Below are 20,769 nucleotides of genomic sequence, written 5' to 3' on the forward strand. Positions count from 1 at the left end.
ATCTGTAACATTTTTATTTAAGAGCACTTTCCCATCCTTGGTCACAAAGATACTTTCCTTCATGTTCTTCAGTGAACTTTATCGTTTTTGCCTCGCACATCCGACCCAGTGACCTCTTGGAGCCGACGCCACAGAATTAGGCAGCACTTCCCTGTCAGGCACAGCCACAGAGACCCCTTCCTCTCTGAGCCTCACTCCTCCACTGGCACTACTCAAGGATGCTTGGCAGTTGTCTGCTCCCTGGCCCCGTCAGGGGGTAGAGCCCAAGAAAAAGGAAGGCAACTCCACAGCCTGACCAGCACCCGGCCCTCCTGGAGCAGGAAGGGCATCTTTCATGGGCCAAGATCCCCCTTCACTCTTTGTGGTGCCGCCGATGGCACACAGTACCTTGTCAACAAGGAGGTGGAACCAGGTGGTGGCCAAAGGCTCTGCCAACTCCCAAATCCCAGAACCCGGTAACTTAAGAGTCTACTTGGGAAGTCTCTGCCCTCCCCCAATCAGGACAGACGGTGGAGAGAAGCTTGGACCATGCATTCCCTACCGCGCCTCAAATACGGGCAGAAAATTGGTGCATCTGTTTCCATTCTGGGAACTTCGTCAGCTGCTTACAGGGAGGACCTCTGTAAAAGGGTGCAGTCCCTCGGGCCCCGAGCCTGACGACCGGCTGGCAGCTGCGCCTCCTGCTGGCCATTCTGTGGTGGGGCTGGTCCCGGGAGATGGAACTCAATGGTCCCTCAGAGCACGGCCAGGAGCTCAGAGCCTAGAACAGGGCAAGTGCCCGCTCACAGGCACACAGATAAGCAAGGGCAGAGCCTGCATAGAAGGCGGGCCTCCCAGCCCCCAGGGCTGCTCTGTGACTGCTATGTTGGCTTTTCCAAGGTCTTTCCCGGACCCACGATCGCTTTCCGGAGTCTGGGGTTGGTGCTAAGGACTGAGGCCTGGCACCTGTCTAGACATTGGAGACGAGGATGTGAATTCCACTTCTTTCAACACCCCTCTCGCTCCATGATGCCAGGCCCACATCACACCCTCTAGGAAAACGGACCCAAAACTCAAAATTTTTTACACAAATACACGCAACGTAATAAGCACCTTAGATTTATTCTCCTCTCACTTCTGAAGCCATGTTAATTTATATATACATAGTATATAAATGGCTATACAATATTCTTTACATATATTAACACGAGTTTAGGCTTTACTACTGTGTGAGAGTTTGTTAAAACATACCCATCTTTATTCAAAATAGATCTTTGTTATTACATGAAAACAGTAAGAAGCTTGTACAACATGGACAGCAAGCATTCAAAACGCATATGTGAAGGAAATGGTTTTGCCCTGGCTAAATCAGTCTCAATCTTTTACGCTCTTAGTAGAAAAGTCTATTAAATGAAACAGAATTCGGGGGAGGGGGGGTCGAGTTGTACAAATAATTCATTAAATATACTTCTGAAGTAACCCCAGAATCATAGAAGGGTTAAAGAAGGTCACACGTACCAAGCACAGGTTAGAAGAACAGAATGGATTTGATAATTTGACCCGAAATAAAAGGCGCTTGTGAGCTGCGGCTCTGCCATCAGAACACGGGCAGATGTTTCCATATCCGGCCATTCCCAGGTCTTACTGACAAGCCCTTTTCCACAGGTTCCCTGCCAAGACGTTTCCCCAGCAACCGGGGTCTGACATCACTGCTCCCAGACGGGAGACTCAGAGCTCTTCCCATTTGGCTCAGGGATGGACTTGAGGTTTGGTTCGACCAGCAGAACCGGCCTCCCTGGATGCCGGAGGGCCCAATACCAATGGTAGCAAGAGCTCTGTGACTGGAGGGCAAGAGGCACGTTCAGGGGGAAGAAAGAGAGGTCACCACCTTTCTAGACTGGAAGACTGAGCCCATTTACCTAGCAGGATCATAAGAGGCCTGTCTTTGTAAAACCTGGAAGACACGGCTGCACTGTGCTGCGTAAAGCGTGAACTTCCTCTCACCGGGTGAAAGCCTTTTTCCTCCTGCACGTGAACAGGGGATTCACCCAGCATTCTCCTCCACTAGGCTTTTCTCCTCATGACAGCATGCCGGGGGAGTAGGTGGTTACCACCGCTTCCCAGCTGAGGACCCTGTCCCTGCGGGCAGAACCTGCCCGCCCACAGTGGTGGAGGCCTGAGCAGGAGAGTCAGGTCTCTCTTCCTCTACCATTGTTCACACTCACAGAGCACAGCGGAGCTTCCCTGTGCCCGGGCAGGATTCTGTGGAGGAACGTTTGAAATGTGAGCAACACCAGAGCGGGGTGCACATCTGGTCCCTGTAAACACTCCCATGCCTGCCGGGCCTCACTTGCGCTGCCCCGTGCACGCACAACAGCAGGCTCCTGAGGGCCACCTGCCCTGCATGTTACAGCGAGTGGCCGATTCCTTCAAGGAAAAGCAAACAGCAGCCCTGGATGAAGGTGCAGCACGTGCCCCCAACACGCCAACTGCTTGAGGGCGGCTGCTTGAGGGCCCCCAGCTCTGCTCCTCACCTGTCTCCTGCTTGCTGCACCCCAAACAGCCGGCCCTCCTGGCTGTCGTCTTTGCCGACCCTGGCAGTGTTGACCGCCAAAGTGCTGCTGCCCTCTGAGCCCCGACTCCCAAGCATGTGCTGCAGCTCCCGGGGGCACAGAGGCACGGGGCCGGGCCTCAGTGCACTCTGCTCCGCCCCTGAGCTCCTGTACCCACCTTATCAACTACAGTGAAAGACTGCTTTCCCCACCCCTCCAAAGATTCCAGTTTCAGCCTCTGTTTCCAGGGCTGCCATGTGTGGGACAGACACGGGAAGAGGCAGAAGAGTCCTGGAGAATAGGGGCACCTAGGAAAATAACAGGGAGCTCATGGTGAGGGGACAGAAATGAGATTGTTTTAATTTCAGCACTCCTCCTAACACCCTTTTTCCAACTCCTTAAGGAATTTTAAAAGGTTGCTTCACAATGCCTGTAACACAGACCACAGGGGTGCAAGCCTGAGAAGCAAAACCGGGAGCCTCCGGTCACATTCCTCCCACCACCAGCAGAGGGGCCTCTAGTACTGAGAGGTAATGCCACCCCCAAATACACCCCTGATTGTCTCCTCCCAGGAAAAAGAAACTCAGGAATGATCCTTATCACAGTAAGGCTACCCTAGGGAAATGAAACCAGAGTCTACGTGTTTCTCTCACCTGCATACTTGAGGAAGGGAAAAAAAACCCTGTGGGCCTTGGCCCCATGGTTGGGAAACCCTGGCCAAGAGCACTGAGCCACATTCCCAGCCCGATACGGGAGATGGGAATAATGCACTCCGACGTTCAAAGATCTTGCAGTATCTGATCCCAGAAGGCACTTTTAAGGTTTGTTTTCAACATTATTTCAACTATTCCCAGATCCACCCCTGCGAGGTTGGTTGGGCAGGTAGCATTGAACCATTGGGAAAATAAAGTGCGAGAACAGCAATGAGTCCGTGGGGTAGTGAGGATAACTCCTGCGACGTGGAGCCACCTTTCTGGCATCAAAGATGACACAAGGGGCCACAAAACTCCAAGCCTGAACCAGGTCAACCCTGAGCCGGGATTTCCCTCGGACAAAATCCCCAGAACTACTTCTCTGTCATTTGTCTCTTCCTCCAGTGAATGAGGCTTCTTTTGGCTGGGTTCCAGGTGAACAATGCTTATGTGGTTATTATTTTGTACTATTTGTCCAGTGCATCTTTTCCCTCTCATTTGCAAAAACCAATCTGAAACCCCATGTAGATGTTAACTGATGAAAACCACATTCAGCCAAGTGTAGACAACATCTCCACCAGTGCAGGAAGTATTCACCAGGAGGGCCTACTCTTCAGGATAGTTCTCTACTGCCAAATATGGATCACAGATTCTGCCCCCGAGAGCATCTGGGGTATAGGGCTACACGGCAATAACACATGAGCTCAAAAAATATTAATAACTCACTTACAGGCTGTGCTTACCAACGTTTAAAGCCTTTTTTTTTTCTTTTTTTTTTTTTTTTTTTTTTTTTGGTACTTCTAATGTACAAAGACTTCTCTTCCCTCCTTGGTTTTCCATTCTATTTTACCATCTCTTCAAAGTTATCTCCCAGAGAGCCTGAAGATTCGCCTGCTGGGTATGCAGAAAATTACGAAGATGCAACCCTGATAGAGTGACAACTGTGCAGTTGACATCTGAGGATGTTGCCAATATAACTTTCATATCAAGATATTTTGATTAAAAACAGAAAATTGTATTATAAGAAAATTACTGTAGCATCATTTTCCCAACAGTTTCCAGTCACATAAACTTGTTTTTCTTAACCTGATACCAAGGTAGCTCAATAACAATGCACTACCAGTAACAACCAAGTACAACTGAGTTCCCTAAAATAATATTCTTGCTTTCCCTACGTACTCAATAATTCTTGTGAAGCTTTTCAACTTTTAAGATCAAAGTAGGATTATTTTAATTTATCAAGACCACATAATTCAACCCAAAATATCCCACGCAACTGCCAGTGAGCTATTCAGATTCTAGACTTCTACCAAGAACAATCCAAAGAGGGGCGCCTGGGTGACTCAGTCGGTTAAGCGTTCGACTTTAGATCAGGTCATGATCTCACCGCTCGTGAGTTCGAGCCCCCCATCGGGCTCTGTGCTAACAGCTCAGAGCCTGGAGCCTGCTTCAGATTCTGTGTCTCCCTCTCTCTCTGCCCCTTTCCTGCTCACGCTCTGTCTCTCCCAAAAATAAAGTAAACATTAAAAAAAAAAATCAACAATCCAGAGGGCAAACTCCTGAAATGGCCTCCTAAATGTACTGGACAACCCAGGCTGAACTTTCTGGAGACCAAAAGGATCTTACACAGAGCCTCTTTTTGGACAACTGTGATCAATCACTATTTTAACAGAGAGAAGAAAAGTAACTTTTCAGGGCATGGGGTTTATTATATCCTTATGAAGCTTGGAAAAAAGTTAACACCTCCTTAACTCCTGTTCATAAAGAACGAGGCCCTCCATCTAATTAAGATGACTGGAAGAGGGGTAGAGGAGTAATTAACTCAGGAGGTCTTCCGGGAACAGGTAACAGGGTCAGGCATTCATCATCATCAAAATGACAGGCACTCAGCTGCCATGTACAAGGCTGATGACAAGGGTTTTTTTGTTTTTTGTTTTTTTACTACAACCTGCATCTGTAAAGTGCCACTGTGTGAATCCATGTGACGCACCTACTCCTGTCTGTGGCCCCACCGCAAAGAACCCTGAAATTCTCCGGCTCATAAGCTCATCCTCATGAGCTTATGATCTAGTAGCACTGGTTACTCAATTTTTTAAATATTCAGATATACCCTGCAGACAAATACAAAACTTCTCTGCGCCCACGCAGTCCCACCACCATAAAAAGTTATATACAAATTAAATAAACTCGGCTTTCTTAACCATTTTCTCAGCTTGAGTTTGTCCTTTCCCCAAATGAAGATAAGTTCAATTTATATCCAAAATACATTTAAATATTCTAAAGGTATCGTATCAGACCTAAGTTATCAAAAAATGTAAACAAAATTTATCTAGCTTATACTTACGAACCATATTTTAAAATGTTTAATTCACCCTGTATTGACCCTCTACAAAAAACTAACCAAGTCCCATTTAGACTGAAAAGCTGATGTGGGTTTTAAAGTGGTTCCTCAGAGACAACCGCCAGTTACTAAAGCTAGTGTTATTGAATCTAGTGGTTTATTGCATCATTCAATTTAAAAGACCAAAATAATTCCCATTCTGATCTTCTAATAATGCTCCTTCTGAATGAGCCCCCAGATTCTGCTGTCCTAAGTAAATGTGCTGAACTGGAGATTCCGCCATGATGCCCAGCACAAAACCGGGGCTGGGGCGACCTCGTGCTTTCCATTGCTCCTGTTAAAAATCCCCAACTTTCGGTATCACTCTGGTTTGGTCGAAAGGAACTTCAAGGATGGAAACTCGAGGTGAAGTCGAGAAGCAAAAAGGGAAACAGAGGTGACTCTCACAAGAAAACGAAAGGATCCATTCATCACATGATGTCATCTTCATACTCCATAGTCAGACTGCTTCTCCTGAAGCTGCCTGGTCAGTATCTGATATGAAGACAGAAAAGCCACTCCTATGTGGAAAAGGATTTGCCAGAGGTTCCTTAGCCCATGCAGGTACATGTTGCCCAGGCAGATAAAGAGCAGCATCAGCACCACCTTCACAGTCCTGGCCGGACTGTAGAACAGGTACAAATAACACTGAAATGACACCATAAGAGGCAGTCCAGTCAGAGAGGAGAAAACAGCCACAGGTCCGACGCAGGACTCACTTCCTACACCTGCTCACACAGTGTCATCTTACACACAGTAGCTCATTAAACTGAAATCATGACAATGGAGCCCGGCCTTGCCAGGTGAGCTGCTGTTAATCAAATCACTGGATGAAAGTGGAGATCCAGGAGAGACAAGAAAAGTGGAACAGATGTCACAGGGGGAATTAGAACATGACACTCTTGAAAACATTTAAGAACTACAGACAGAAAGGCCCAGGCTGTGGGCTGTGGAAAAAGAAGAGGTGCAGGTAAGGGGAAGACAGCCAGGCCAAGACACCCCAACAAGAACGACTGGTCTCCAACTGGACTTTTCCTTCCAGGGAGTCATGACAGGTAGGAAAGCCAGTAAAAGAAGCTATGCTTTTATTATTTGTTTTTCCTGAGTTCCAACGACATCAGGGACCAATGTTCCCTAGACATCCTCCTTATCGTGTCTTCAAAAGCATCTCTGACACAGGGAAAGGTCTCACAGCAGGGAGGGGGACTAACATTTTGTGTAGGGCATTCACACAGAAAAGAGGCCATTCTTGTTCTACAAAAGCCAAAAGTAACTTTTTGGTTCAATGTTTAAAAAAAACCAAAAAGCACATTCTCAAAACACAGAGCAGTTCGACAAAGGCTCAAGCTCCAGTGGGAGGAAAGAGTTCCCCACTGAAAGAGCTACCCAAGTAAGAATGCAGTTGGGGGAACGAAGGCCAAATTGCAAGATCCCTGCAGACCTGGAATACAGGCTCTCGGTACCTCAAATGGCAACACTCGAGGCTTGGGACGCTTGATTTCTAAAAAATGAGTGCATTTTTGGTCCTGGGTTGAAAATTTCTTTTCCCACAATCATGTCACTCTTAAAAAATAGACCATTCTGGGATGTATGTGGAAGAGAGAAGAAGTGTTCTTTGAGAAAATAAATTTTAATTGAAAGGAAAAGAAAAAAAAAAAAGCTTAAGAATGTAGACAAGGTACTAAAATCCGAGCCTCTATGGAGGATGGGGAAAGAAAATCACAGGTGTTTTTTGTTTTTGTTTTTTTTTTTTACTGGAATTAACTCTGCCTACAGGGGGTTCAAAAGCTCCATTTTACTCTGCCCTGTAAGTATGCAGCTTATTTGAAAATAACTAAACAGTAACCAGGGGCACCTGGGTGGCTCAGTCGGTTAAGCAGCTCAGGTCACGATCTCGAGATTCAGGAGTTCAAGCTCTGCGTTGAGCTCCATGCTAACAGCTCGGAACCTGGAGCCTGCTTCAAATTCCGTGTCTCCCTCTCTCTCTCTCTCTCTGCCCCTCCCCACTCACACCCTGTCTCTCTCTCCCAAAAACAAATAAATCTTTTTAAAAATCTGAAAGTAACTAAACAGTAACCAACAGTAAAAACCCACTAGTTAATGTTGTAATGTTTGCCTCGTTTCCTAACGACAGATTTGAGTCAGATGGTATGACTATTAAAAAAAAAGTTTTTGGGCGCCTGGGTGGCTCAGTCGGTTGAGCGGCCGACTTCGGCTCAGGTCATGATCTCGCGGTCTGTGAGTTCAAGCCCCGTGTCGGTCTCTGTGCTGACAGCTCAGAGCCTGGAGCCTGCTTCGGATTCTGTGTCTCCCTCTCTCTGACCCTCCCCCGTTCATGCTCTGTCTCTCTCTGTCTCAAGAATAAATAAACGTTAAAAAAAAAAAAAAAGTTTTTACCTAGTCTTGTATTTAAACAACACACACGCACACGCGCGCACATGCAGTTGTTACTTCTGCAGGAGGACATTTCTATACTTGGACTGCCATGACACTAAGCAACACCCTGCCTCACATTAGTCAGGTAACCCAATCCCCACAGCACTCTCATCTTTCCTTTCTTGAAATGTGAGTCCCAAAATTCCTGGCTTCTGTTCAGCTGTCGTGAAAGGCTCTGCAGCCTAGGGTAAATGGCTTTCCCTTTGAGTCCAATGCTATTCCTTTGTAAAATGAGAGGACCGGACAGGATGGGCCTAGCGTGGTTCCACTAAGGGCCTGGTATTCCATGACAGGCCTTGGTGGAACAAAATCACATCTAGAAATAAGGTGACGGTCCCAACAGAAGAACAAAATAAGGTCACGGGTTCAACCCACTCAAAATATCAATGTTTCACCCACCTGGAAAATACAGGCTACAAAAGGAATAAGAAAAGCCAGAATAGTTCCAATTTCCTCGTGGGCAACCTAAAACAAATGTAAGAAACAGGAGAAAAGGAATATTCCGATGAAAGGAAAAACGATGACATGAAGCTCTTCACACCTCATTGGGTCTGGTTTGGTTGATAGTGCAAAATCCCTGACTGGAACAGAGCGCCCTGTTTCTATACCAGAACCGGGGTTGACATGCAACCGTTTCCAACAGCCTGGACACACCATGTGCCCTCCTGTCCCTGAGCATCTGTACGAAGCCCCCAGGCTGGAATGCCCCCAACACTACTGCCTCTCAAAATCCACTCATTTGTCAGCACTAAGCTTTCCCTAATTCTGCATTCTTCAGGTACTGCCACCTCCTTAGTGATGTCACCACACTCTACTTTGTGCCCCATCTTAACTGTCTTGTCGGCCATGTAACTGTTCTAGTGCATACAGACGCTTGGTAAGTATCTGGGCATGGATAATCATAAAAAATAAGAGTAGGAAACAGCACACATCAGCCAAAGACAGGACGCAGTAACAGGCGGTCACCACTCTTACAGCACAGGCCTGCTGCCACTCTCCACACAGGTCAGTCTACATTAGTCTCCTGAGAGCAACACCAGCCATGCTTCAGACTTTAGCTACCGCAGTGACGGTGTGGGCACGATGGCTCTATTTTTAAATGAGGTATCTATCTGTTTATGCCTACAGTGATTCTATGCTTTTTCAAAGTGTTTTAAATACTTCAAAATTTAAAAAAATATTTTAAGAGCCCCGACATAGAAAGTTGCTTTGATTTAAGCAGCCTGGCAAATCAACTGCCTAATGATACAGTTCTCTGACAAAGACATAGGGAAGTGGCATCTTGCTTGATATAAATCAGACTAGGAGGCAACTTTTTAACAGGCAGAAACAGCCTGAACCTCAGAGGCTGAGAATCAGATTTGCTCTTGACGAGCAATCAGGACCCTGGGGTGACTCCTGGGGCCCCAAGGATGTCCCTGTAGCAAACTATTTCTCACCAATTCCCCCTGACAGGCCTCTTTGGCTTCTTGGGACAACAGACACAAAAGAGCAAGTTTTATATTTGTTCAATTTACTTAAAGAATAAACTTTAAAATAAAAATTGTATTTTAATTAAACAATTGTTAAAACCTTTGTACATAATAACCTTACAAATAAAGTGTCTCCCCCATCAGTTTCTGCCATCATAGGTCCTTCAATTTAAACTATAAAAACAAAGGTTACCTGTAGAGAATGTTCTGCGAGGTGAATCCCACGGATGAGGTTCAGAGCAGCACACATGATGTTGAGAATGAGCGAAAGGACACCCAGGGCTGTCACTGGCTCCATTCGGAAATTAGGAGCTTCACAATTAAAAAAAATAAGTGTCTAGTGAAAATAATTTCTATATGAAAGAAAAATAAACAAAGACATTAACTAGACCTCCACTAATGATAGGCTCATTATGTTAAACACAGAAAAACAAACATATTAATTAAAAGCAGCTGCTGTTAGACGGCAAAAAGGCAAGAAATGGAGGACAGAATGGATCTGGGAATCTGAAGTGAGTTTCTTTCAGCACGAGGACTGTCTCTGAGTTAAGCACAGGTTTTCCAAGGCCTGATTTTCTTTCTACTTACAGCAGTGGTTCTCAGAGAGGGGCGATTAGCCCCTCAGTGGGCAACTGGCAATGCCTAGAGATATTTGGGGTTGTCAAAACTGCAAACAGGGTATTACTGGCATCTAGTGGGCCACGAATGCGTCTAAGCATCCTACAATGTACAAGACAGCCCCTCACAACAAAAAATTATCCAGTACAAAATGTCAGTATGGCTTAGGCTGAGAAAACCTGATGTAAAGCAATTTATGGCTTTATTTGTAAATTGATTGCCAAACTGACAGCATTTCTATCAACTCTGAGCTTCTAAACAAAGACAGTATTCAGGGACTCGTGGGCTTCCGGGGCAAAGTGCAGCAAATGCAGTTTTTTAAATTCTAAAATAATTGGGAAGAGGAGGTAAAAACACTGATTATTTGAGCCACAATCTGTTTCTGGAACTCTAGACCAAATGATCATTCTCTCTTCAGAGATAACTACCAAGACCGATTCTGGTTCACACTATTAAATGGTGACACCCTGCCCCATTCTCTTAGTATGATCTTTTAAATCATCCCTTCTGGTCCTTACATTTCCCACATACACACACATGTGCACACACATATATCTAGCCACAACCCAAGGGATGCCTAGTGTTAGTGTGTTAGAGTTTCCACTGAGCTACCAAAGCTCCTGTTAGAACAGAACATGCTACCTGTAAAGATTCTAGCCTCAGGACAATAGGGTGGGTCAAACCACAGTAAAATGTCCTAGAAAGATAAGCAAGTTGATGTTTTCTGGATTTTACCCCTCTTGTCTAAGTGGTTGAAAAACAAAATACATTACAGAGCCACCCCATTTTTATATATGGCAAAAGAAGAAGCTTGCAGCTCAATTACCCAGTCTTCCTTCTACGAAAGTTAAGTTCATTCCTAGTATAAATTACATGTTACCGATTGGCATAAAAGCCAATCCAGGAATGTATTTGGTTTAAATTTAAATAGATTAAATCAAAACACAAAGTTAAGCCAAAAAGGTGAACATTAAGGAAAAAAAATTTTTTTTAATGTTTATTTTTGAGAGAGAGAGAGAGAGAGAGAGAGAGAGACAGAGCACAAGTGGGGTCAGGGCAGAGAGAGAGGGAGACATAGAATCTGAAGCAGGCTCTAGGCTCCGAACTGTCAGCACAGAGCCCTATACGGGGATTCAGATTCACAAACCGTGAGATCATGACCTGAGCTGTCGGACGCTTAACCGACTGAGCCACCTAGGTGCCCCCCAAAATGTGAACATTTTTAATACACCACTTTTAAAATTCAAGCAGTGAGTTTAGTATAAAAACTGTTAAAACAAAATAATTAGACTGTTATAGTGTAGACAACTCTATCTTTCAAAGAAGGATTCAGCTCTTAGACCATTACAGAATGGTTAGAAGATAAATTCTACTTTAATTAAAAATTGGTTTAATTGTGTGTGTAATCATAAACAAGGAATAAAAAAAAATCATGCTTTGTTATGTGCTCTTAGACCATTACAGAATGGTTAGAAGATAAATTCTACTTTAATTAAAAATTGGTTTAATTGTGTGTGTAATCATAAACAAGGAATAAAAAAAAATCATGCTTTGTTATGTGCTCTTAGACCATTACAGAATGGTTAGAAGATAAATTCTACTTTAATTAAAAATTAGTTTGTGTGTGTAATCATAAACAAGGAATAAAAGAAAAATCATGCTTTGTTATGTGCTCTTAAACCATTACGGAATGGTTAGAAGATAAACTCTACTTTAATTAAAAATTAGTTTGTGTGTGTAATCATAAACAAGGAATAAAAAAAAAATCATGCTTTGTTACGTGCTAGGCATTGAGTGGCTAGTGGTGTTAATGGCGGACTAAGCCACAGAGTGCCAGGGCACCCAGCTCGGAAATCCACAGGGCTCGCGGGGAAGCAAACTGAGAACATTCGAAGCCCTGGCTCTGGCCCTGCCCACCCTCATCCCCAAGGCCCTTCCCTCCCAGGTCAAGGAGGGCATGGCTTCTCAGTGGAGATTTGCAATGTTTTCACTAAGTGATAAGATGAGATAAGGATTCATTGTCAAAAGAAAAAAAAAGACAGAGAAAGAGAACAGACAAATCTGTACACTTTAGTAAGTGACTTCCAGCAAAACCGAATGACTTCCCTTTACATTTAAACGGGTAGACTTCACCCTGGTTGAGAAAACAAGTCACTCTTCTGAATTTCATCAAGAGTTGCACCGCCCCCTCCCCAGAACGACGCACTATGGTGACAGTTTTTTTGTTAACAGTCACCCGGAAACAGGATCAGCCCATATTTTCCAGACACCCATCCCCTAAAAAACAACTCCCTGGTTTAAAAAAAAAAAAAAGCCAATTGCATTTGAAATACCTAATGTCACCTCATCTTCACCAACATCAGAGAAGAGCAAACCACTTACCAGGCTCCAAGTGTATCTGCGTGTGACCGTTCATTATCCCATTCGCTATATCTGTGTCCTCCACAGTGAGAACCACTGGAGGCTGGAAGTCAAGCTCCTCCTGAATTTTTTCTAAGCTGCTCTCCATCTGAGCGGAACTTACACAGTTAAAATGCCACTTCACTTTCTGAATGATGCTATCTGCAAAAAGAGAGCAACCCAAGTTGAGCAGTTGCGTCAGAATGGATATTACAGAACAATATGTGCAAAATGAAGTTCACCTTTCTGAGCAAGCTAGTAAGTCAGCCAGATTCTGGGAGTGTCTGGATACACCTAAAGGTCAGATGTTCACTGGGTGTCATTACTGGTCTCATCAATCTCTTCAGTGCATAATACTTAAAATGCGATTGTCCACAGAGAAGGCAACAATGCTTCCCGGAACCTCAGTGATGAGGGAGTCAAGGGATAGAGGCTGGAGTCTTACTCAGCCACTGCTGATAGTACAATCCTGGGCCGTTCACAGAATGATGCAAAGCTTAACAAAAAGGGGAGACAGTTATTCTTGAATGAATTACCTCAAAAAAGGTGCGGGAGAAAAAACTTACAAATAAATGTGAATATTTTGTGCAAACTAAAATCACATACTTGAAAGATATCGGTTTTAATTGCTTCGTTTGCCTTAGTATTAATCGATTACCAAGTTTTAATAAGCACTTGGAGTTTCGAACACACTGGCAAAGCAAAATCACGCACAAGGCCGGTATCTAGTATCCACCGTTATATTCTACTCTCACTCAGTGATGAGCAAACACGATGCCGGGGCAGGGTCTGCTGTCTGATCAAGCACACCACTTTAGAAGGAAGGCACATGCAGAGCAGCGGGGAGCAGAACACGGTCCACACTGCATATCAACCGCCACAGCTGTGGTGTGCCTGGGGCCAGCGTGCCCTCTTTGTAGGAAGAAGTGGGGTTGAGAGCAGCGGTGGACGAGGCCTCACAGGGAGAACCGGGGAGAACTCTGTCTACATCACAGGTCTGCCTGGCAGAGGCCTGCGTACCAGGGAGCTTGCCAGCACCATTGGGGACAACAAAATGCACCAGCCAGTGGACCACGTGAGGGAGTACGAGGGCTACGGCAGTACAGCCAGGAAGCACGCGTGCCAACACGCCTGTGCACCTGACCCTTAGTACCGACTGCTGCCAGCCCCTCATTCAAGGGCATCACAGAGACAGCAGCTAGTTTACATACAGGCCACAGGATGCCCCCCCACTCCCACCTCTACTCCTGTTCCCCCAAGAGCTTAGAATGACTTGACTCACACCTGAGGAAAAGAGAGCATAGGCTACAGCTACCATGCTGTGCTCCAAAGCCTCCGAGCCTCTACGAGCCTCTCTGACAAGGCCTAAGAGAAAACAATCCTCTTCCAGGGCAGTATTTCTCAGACTTTTGAATAAAGGGGCAGTTTTTCTTATTTCCAAATGGTTACAGACTGATTCTTTGATGAAATGCAATAAAAAATACCGCAGGAATGTCAAATCACCATATGAGTTTCTGGACACTTATTCTCACTCTCTGTACCTCCCTCATGATAGAACAAATTCCCATACCAGCCTTTGAGTAGCACTGCTCTAGAGCAGGGGTTAGCAAATTTTCTTAAGCTGCCAGGTAGCAAATATTTGAGGCTTCTAGGCCCCATATGGTCTCTGTCACATCTACTCAACTCTGCTGGGTAAGGGCAAAAGCAGCCACAGGCGACCCATGAAAAGAATGAACGTAGCTGGGTTCCACTGTATTTACAAGAAAAAAAGAGGTGGGGGAGCTGGCCCTTGGACCAGTTTGCTGACCCCTGTCCCAGAAGGCTGTGGTTTTACCACTCCCCAACCTGCCTCAGGCTCTGAAGAGATGAAGAGCCAGCGTTAAACCTTGAAGCTCTCCAGGCCGCTCCTTCACTGAAATCTCTTGGTACAAAACTGATCTCCAGTGACATGTTATAGCCCCTGCAGTGGTTTTCCCTGATGATAAAAGCCAAATCTAAACCATTAATTCTACACATACGATGCCGTGAGAGAACAGTAAATAAGAAAGAGGGTTACAAACCAAATTCAAGAAAGGCGTATGGCCTGGAGGCTAGGCCAATACAGGTGGTGTCATAGGAAGCTGTGAATTCCCACCACACGGTCTCCAGGAAGCAGAAGGCCATGGCCGCTGGACACTGGCGGGAGCAGATAGCCATGCAAGCCACATCCCCCAACGAAGAGAAACTGAAACAAAAGGGCAGCATCTCCATTACCGGGGAACAGACCCCTGTATTCCCATCCCATATTCAGACACAACGATGCTTCCGCCCTGCTCTTCCTTGGCCTTGAACAGCCCTGGAGCTGTTTGCTGCATGCATACAGTCCCTTCAGCTGGACCTCCCTGGGACTCTCTTGTCTTTCCTCTAAAATAGAGAGCAGTTGGGGCACCTGGGTGGCTCAGTCGGTTGAGCATCCAACTTCGGCTCAGGTCATGATCTCACGGTTTTTGAGTTCGAGCCCCGTGTCAGGCTCTGTGCTGACAGCTCAGAGCCTACAGCCTGCTTCAGATTCTGTCCCCTTCTCTCTCTGTCCCTCCCCACTTGTGCTCTCTCCGTCTCTCAAAAATAAATAAATGTAAAAAAAAAAAAAATTGAAATAGGCAGCAGTTATTTGCCACTGACAGTGTGCAATCACTCTACTAATTTGTGCACGAAGGATGCGTGCTTCATGAGGGAGAAGCAGCCTCAGACTTCTCTGCATCTACTGAGGAAAATATTTTTTTTCTTTAATCCACATCAATAGCTTTCTAATGTTAAATCATCCTGCCATCCTGAAATAAAGCCAAGAGGTTATGAGTTTGTACATATGCACATACACACAACTTACTGGATATAGTTTGCTAATGTTTTATTTAGGATTTTTGTGTCTATGCAAAGTAATATTGGCCTGTAATTTTCCTTTCCTGCACACTCTTTATCTGGTTGTGGTATTAGGGTGATTCTGGTTTCATAAAATAAATGCAGGGTTCTCTCCTTTTTCTACCACTTTTCAGAATGTCATGCTACCATTTGAAGTTCTGGGGACTCGAGTTCTCCTGTCTGTGGTGTCTACTGACTCACACTCATTGTAGAGTATCTCCTCTGCTGTTCTGTAACTTTTGGTGAGGGGACCAGTGTGGAGCTGTTTTCTTTTTTTTTTCCTTCTTTAAGAATCTCTCAAGCACTGAGTTGTGGCACACTTCTTCCAGAGTGGTTTTATGTGCAGCATTGGTGGTATAGTCCCTTCCAGAGTGGTTTTCCATTTGTTCTGGCCAGCTACTCCAGGAGTGTCATCAGTCTGGAACCAAAACTGAGAGCTGAACCTTGTTTACGAATTCCTAGACCATGGAGAGTATAAACTCAAACTCCAATCCTACAGGAGGCACAGAAGCTGGGTTTCAATTTCTTAGATGAGATTTTGTGTTTCCTTCCCATTCAAAGCCAGGTAGAGATGAGCTACCCTGTACTGGTGCGTGGCTATTTCTCACCTATTTTCATTCCACCTGGGCTGTGTGTGGCCTCACAAGAATCCCTTCTTCATCCATGGGTCTTCTCACAACACCTCAAGCCCAAAGGCCTCTCCCTTAATGGGTACTGAAACTCAAGCCCTGAGTTTACCATGACTGACTTATTACCCAAGAGCCTCAATGTCAGCTCACACACTTACCACACCCTGATACTCTGTTCCCCATCATTTCTGGCACCTTGGGAATTCTTTATTTTAAGGTCAGCTACACATTTAAAATAATTTCTCATATACATTTACTCACATTTCAGAATGTTTCTGGAAAAGAGTTTTACAGTTACATTGTTCTATCATCTTCTCATAATTGCAAGTCTCTATATAAAAACTTTTGTCAATTAAAAAAAAAAAAGACAACCTGCTCCTTATACAAGGAATTTTCCAGAAGCCCCTATTTGTGGGCTGACTTGTATCTCCCAAAAAATAGGCCCAAGTCCTAACTCCCAGTACCCGTGAACATGACCTTATTTGGAAACAGTCTTTGCAGATACAATTAAGATGAAATGAGATCATAATGGATTAGGGTAGGCCTCCATCCAATGACGGGTGTGAAATTTGGTTTTAGAGACAGAGGGGAAGAAGGCCATGTAACCAAGAAGGCAGAGATTGGAGTTAACTCTTCTAAAAGACATGGAATGACAAAGACTGCCAGCAACCACTAGAAGGTAGTAGAGAGGCATGGGAAGGAGTCTTCCTTAGAACCTCCAAGACAGCACTGCCCTGCAGACACCGTGATTCTAGACTTCTGGGCTCCAGAACTGTGGGAGAATAAATTTCTGTTGTTTTAATTTGTTATGGTAACCGTAGGAACATAACTCAACTCCTTAACTATAAAATAAGCTATAGTACTGCCCACCTGTACAAAAAAAAAAAAACAAAAACAAAACAAAAAAAAAAAAAACAACACACAAACTTCAGTTTCATCTGTGAAAATAATGGTGAATATTTAATTCAAAATACAAATGAGCAGAACGTTTTATATTCTAGTTTTCAAAAAATGACTGAAGCACCCATAATTTCATTTGATGTCAAAGATGTTTTCTTAACAGAGAAAGGTTTGAGGCGTAGCACCAAGATCCCATAAGGTGTTAGAGAATCAGAGCGTAATGAGGGAGGGATATGAAGGACAGTGGTTTTGGGCACCCAGAGAAAGGAGGCACAAATGCGGATAGAGGCAGCTCAGCTTTGGCTCCTGAGCCCCCAGAGCCCACACCACAGGGTAACGGCAGCATGTGTTTGCTACCTGGCGCCCCCTTCAGGCAGGCCCCCTCTTGCCCAATGACACCAGCAAGCCCCAAGTCAAGCCTGGCCTTTTCCTTTTGTTTTTCGGATTCTGAGGCTGAATTCCCCTAAAAGGACCCTACCTTATCAGGTCAACTAAAAATTTAGTGTTCAAAGGGAGCAGGAGAAACCTGGCAAATGAGGGCCCAAATAATGGAAAACAATGATGTAAAATCTATGACAAGCCGTCGTGATACTTCAAAACCTGCCAACCCCTGCGCCCTCCTGTAGAATGGCTTCGTGCATTTTAGTCCTAGAATAAGAAATGACAGAACACATGAGGAGCAGCCGTTGGGGCCCAGTTGCCCATACTCAAATCCGGGCCCTACCACTTACTAACAGGACAACCTCAGCTAAGTCACTTCACCTGTTTTCTCCTCTGTAAAACACGTATGATACTGTCACCCACCTCACAGGCCAATAAAGCACTTAGAACAATGCCTGACATATAGAAAGCAGTCAACAATACTAGCCATTCTTACTAGGATTATTGTAACCACTTGATTCCTACTTCCACTGGAGCATTTTCCCTACTGTATGATATTCAGTTAGGTATTTCTCTTGTTCCCTCCTTAGCCTTTAAGTTCCCTCAGAAAAGGGACCTACCTGTGCTCATTATTCACTCCCCTGCTCCGTTACATAATAAAAATTTTTTTAATTTAAATTTAAAAACCAAACAGGCGAAAAATTTAAAAAGTAAAAAACTAAAGGCAAGAATTAGAAGTCTTTTATTTTCTTGGCTTTCCTACTCTCATCCTTTTCCCTCCCTGACATTATACCCTAGACTTCTCCCCCTTCCTCAGCTTTTCCACCCCTCCATCTAATGCAGAATAAACTACCAAACTACAGACATGAAAACTGATTGAACCCAGGTCTCCCGACACTCAAGAGCAACCCCACCAACAGAAGGGCAAGAGTGGGAACAGCACACCCCCTTGATCCGACGGCTATAAATGCACACAACCTCAGACTGCTGTCTGACGGCAGACCTACTCTTAACACACAGTGTGATCGGCCTCATGTTACCCCAACATATGGTTAAAAGTAAACCCAAGTTTGCGGATGTCGTGGAGGAGTGAGCATGCTTGCTTACTGTATACTGAAGTCACGTCCTTCTGCAGAACCTCGACCTGGGTACTGGGTCAGTCGCAAGGCTAAAGTCTTGAGCCGTCTCCTGCATTCCAGAAAATCCTGGGTGTGGTAAAAGTCAGTGGAGGCCGAGAGGGGCAGTCCATCCCTCACCCTCACCACACAGGCAAAAAGGATCATAGACATGGTCTGCAGGGGAAGTCATGAGGACACCTGAGGAAAGCAAAGGCACCTTGTTACTGAAGGCAGATGATGGTAAGAGAGACACCCCTGCCCTTGAAACGTCCTTTCTGGCTGTTTCACCCTCACCCCACTGTAACTGCAAATGTTGCCTTTATTATTACTTCCCTGGCCTCTACTGCTAGGTCACAGCCTGTCTTCATCCCTTCATTTTCCTTCCTGTCTCTTCTTCACTTAGAATCCTCCTTTCCCTTGTCTCTAATGAATCTCTCCCTTTCCAGAAGTCTACCAACTAGGATGAGGGAGAAAGGCATGGAGAAGCAAGGAAGCAGTGCCAGAAAGGCTCAGGAGCAGCAGCAACGACAGTGGGTAGTAGGACACAGGTAGCAAGACGGCCCCGAAGGGACAGGAAACACCAGACACTGAAGCAGCAGGGATGGGGCCCAGTGACCTATGCGTTTCAGGTCACCCAGGCAGGTAGGTGCTGAGCAGTTTTGTTGTCTTATCCTCACCTGCAGTAGAGGGATTCTGAGCATCCAACCAGAAGTTGGTGGCAAGGAGAACAGAAGGTAAAAATGGAACCGAGGGAGAATAGCATGTCCTCCTGAATTTCTCCAAGTGTTTGATCCCAAGCCAGTCTTCGAAATGATGACTGAGTCCCTACAGATGGCTAAAGGAAGTCATTTAGCAAATTATACTACAGTAAGTTACTCAATATTTGGCCATGAAATGTGGGCACTATTAAGCAACAAAAGGAATCAGATCTTGAGCCCTCGTGGTGCCTTTGGCAAATCAGACCAAAACGCTTCTCAGGGTGAAAAGAGAGCCTGGCAGAGCCTGGCTGGGTTTTGGCCCCATCTGCGAACTCTGCAGGTGCTTGCACAGGCCATAACCTACACACGTAGGCCGTGGCAGCCCCACAACCAGGGGTCAGTGAGGTGGCGAACGCAGCTTTAATGGGTCTTTCCGTGCCCCCACACATCCCGTTTCACAGATTTTGTTCGTGAGGTCCTCTACTTGATAGGATGGGAATAGGTATACACATTGGTGGGCTTTTCTTTCAAAGAACTCCAAATACGTCACCTTATTTGGCCTCTCAACTCCTACGAGCAGTAGGAAAGGGGAACCCCCATGATGCACACTACTCTCTTCACCTCTGTGCCTCTACGGATTCTTTTCCTCTGTCTGTTCCTCCTCTGATCTCCCCATATCCAAATCTGCAGCCACCCTTTCCATGACCCCTTCCCAGGCTTGTCTGGCTGGAAGTCTTCCACCTCCTCCAAATTCTCAGAGACCCTATCTCCTTGTTCTCTATTTTACTAATTTTTCATTTCCATTACCTAAGTGTAGGTTCTAAGAATAAACACCCTATCTGGAATGCATAAATGAATAATTCTTCCCATTTTACCCATGAAGAGACTGCAGTGGTATAAAAACAAGAGAAAGCAAAAAGAAAACTTGGTCTAGTAGCCAACAGATCCTACAAAGTCCATTTGTCCCATCTCCCCACACTTTCCATTCAAGAGTAAACATGTGAAAAGCCCCAGGAAAAATACCTCCACACACAAAATTGCTATGTTCCCAGCACCAGTGGCAGGCCCTGCCAACTGCCAGAAGGCCATGTGGGCCGCACCCCAGCTGCTTGGCCAACGCTGAGGCCTCTGGTACCAAAGAGGTCATCAGGGATTGGGTGTGTTGCGGCTAATCTCATGACCTTCTTATACTTTTGGGAATGCTTGAAATATTTAATTTAGAAATAATTTTTTTTAATGTTTATTTATTTTTCAGACAGAGAGAGACAGAGCATGAGCAGGGGAGGGGCAGAGAGAGAGGGAGACACAGAAGCTGAAGCAGGCTCCAGGCTCTGAGCTGTCAGCACAGAGCGCCACGTGGGGCTCGAATTCATGGACCACGAGATCATGACCTGAGCCGAAGTTGGACGCTTAACCGACTGAGCCACCCAGGCGCCCCTAGAAACAAAATTTTAAAGACTTACAGGCACAAAGCCCTGATAGAGACAGGGGAAGACTATAAGATCAACTTGAGACTAGGCCTTAGGAGCAAAACAAGAACGACAACTTGCTTGCTACCTTAAGAACAGTGTTATTTCAGTGCATGCAAGTTGTAACTATTCTGCAAGGCACGTAGA

At 45.2% G+C, this 20,769-nt stretch overlaps 1 protein-coding gene across 5 annotated transcripts in view; it reads right to left on the bottom strand.

The window, feature by feature from the left end:
* Positions 1–1,082: 1,082 nt before the first annotated feature.
* Positions 1,083–20,769, bottom strand: part of SEC22C (SEC22 homolog C, vesicle trafficking protein) — a 35,306-nt gene continuing 15,619 nt past the window's right edge. For 4 of the 5 annotated variants that reach the window (XM_058729573.1, XM_058729576.1, XM_058729578.1 and 1 more), the window contains 6 exons: positions 18,445–18,653; positions 14,590–14,753; positions 12,512–12,691; positions 9,705–9,823; positions 8,439–8,504; positions 1,083–6,251 (listed from right to left, as the gene is read on the bottom strand). In XM_058729573.1, coding sequence (XP_058585556.1) covers positions 6,051–6,251; positions 8,439–8,504; positions 9,705–9,823; positions 12,512–12,691; positions 14,590–14,753; positions 18,445–18,626 — 912 coding nt within the window. In that variant the 5' untranslated portion in view covers positions 18,627–18,653 and the 3' untranslated portion in view covers positions 1,083–6,050. Of the gene's footprint in view, positions 6,252–8,438; positions 8,505–9,704; positions 9,824–12,511; positions 12,692–14,589; positions 14,754–18,444; positions 18,654–19,132; positions 19,291–20,769 lie in introns of all 5 variants that reach the window. The other variant, XM_058729577.1, reaches the window with a different exon arrangement.

The sequence above is a fragment of the Neofelis nebulosa genome, chromosome 5 (assembly GCF_028018385.1).
Source record: "Neofelis nebulosa isolate mNeoNeb1 chromosome 5, mNeoNeb1.pri, whole genome shotgun sequence".
In the NCBI taxonomy this organism is placed as follows: Eukaryota; Metazoa; Chordata; class Mammalia; order Carnivora; family Felidae; genus Neofelis; species Neofelis nebulosa.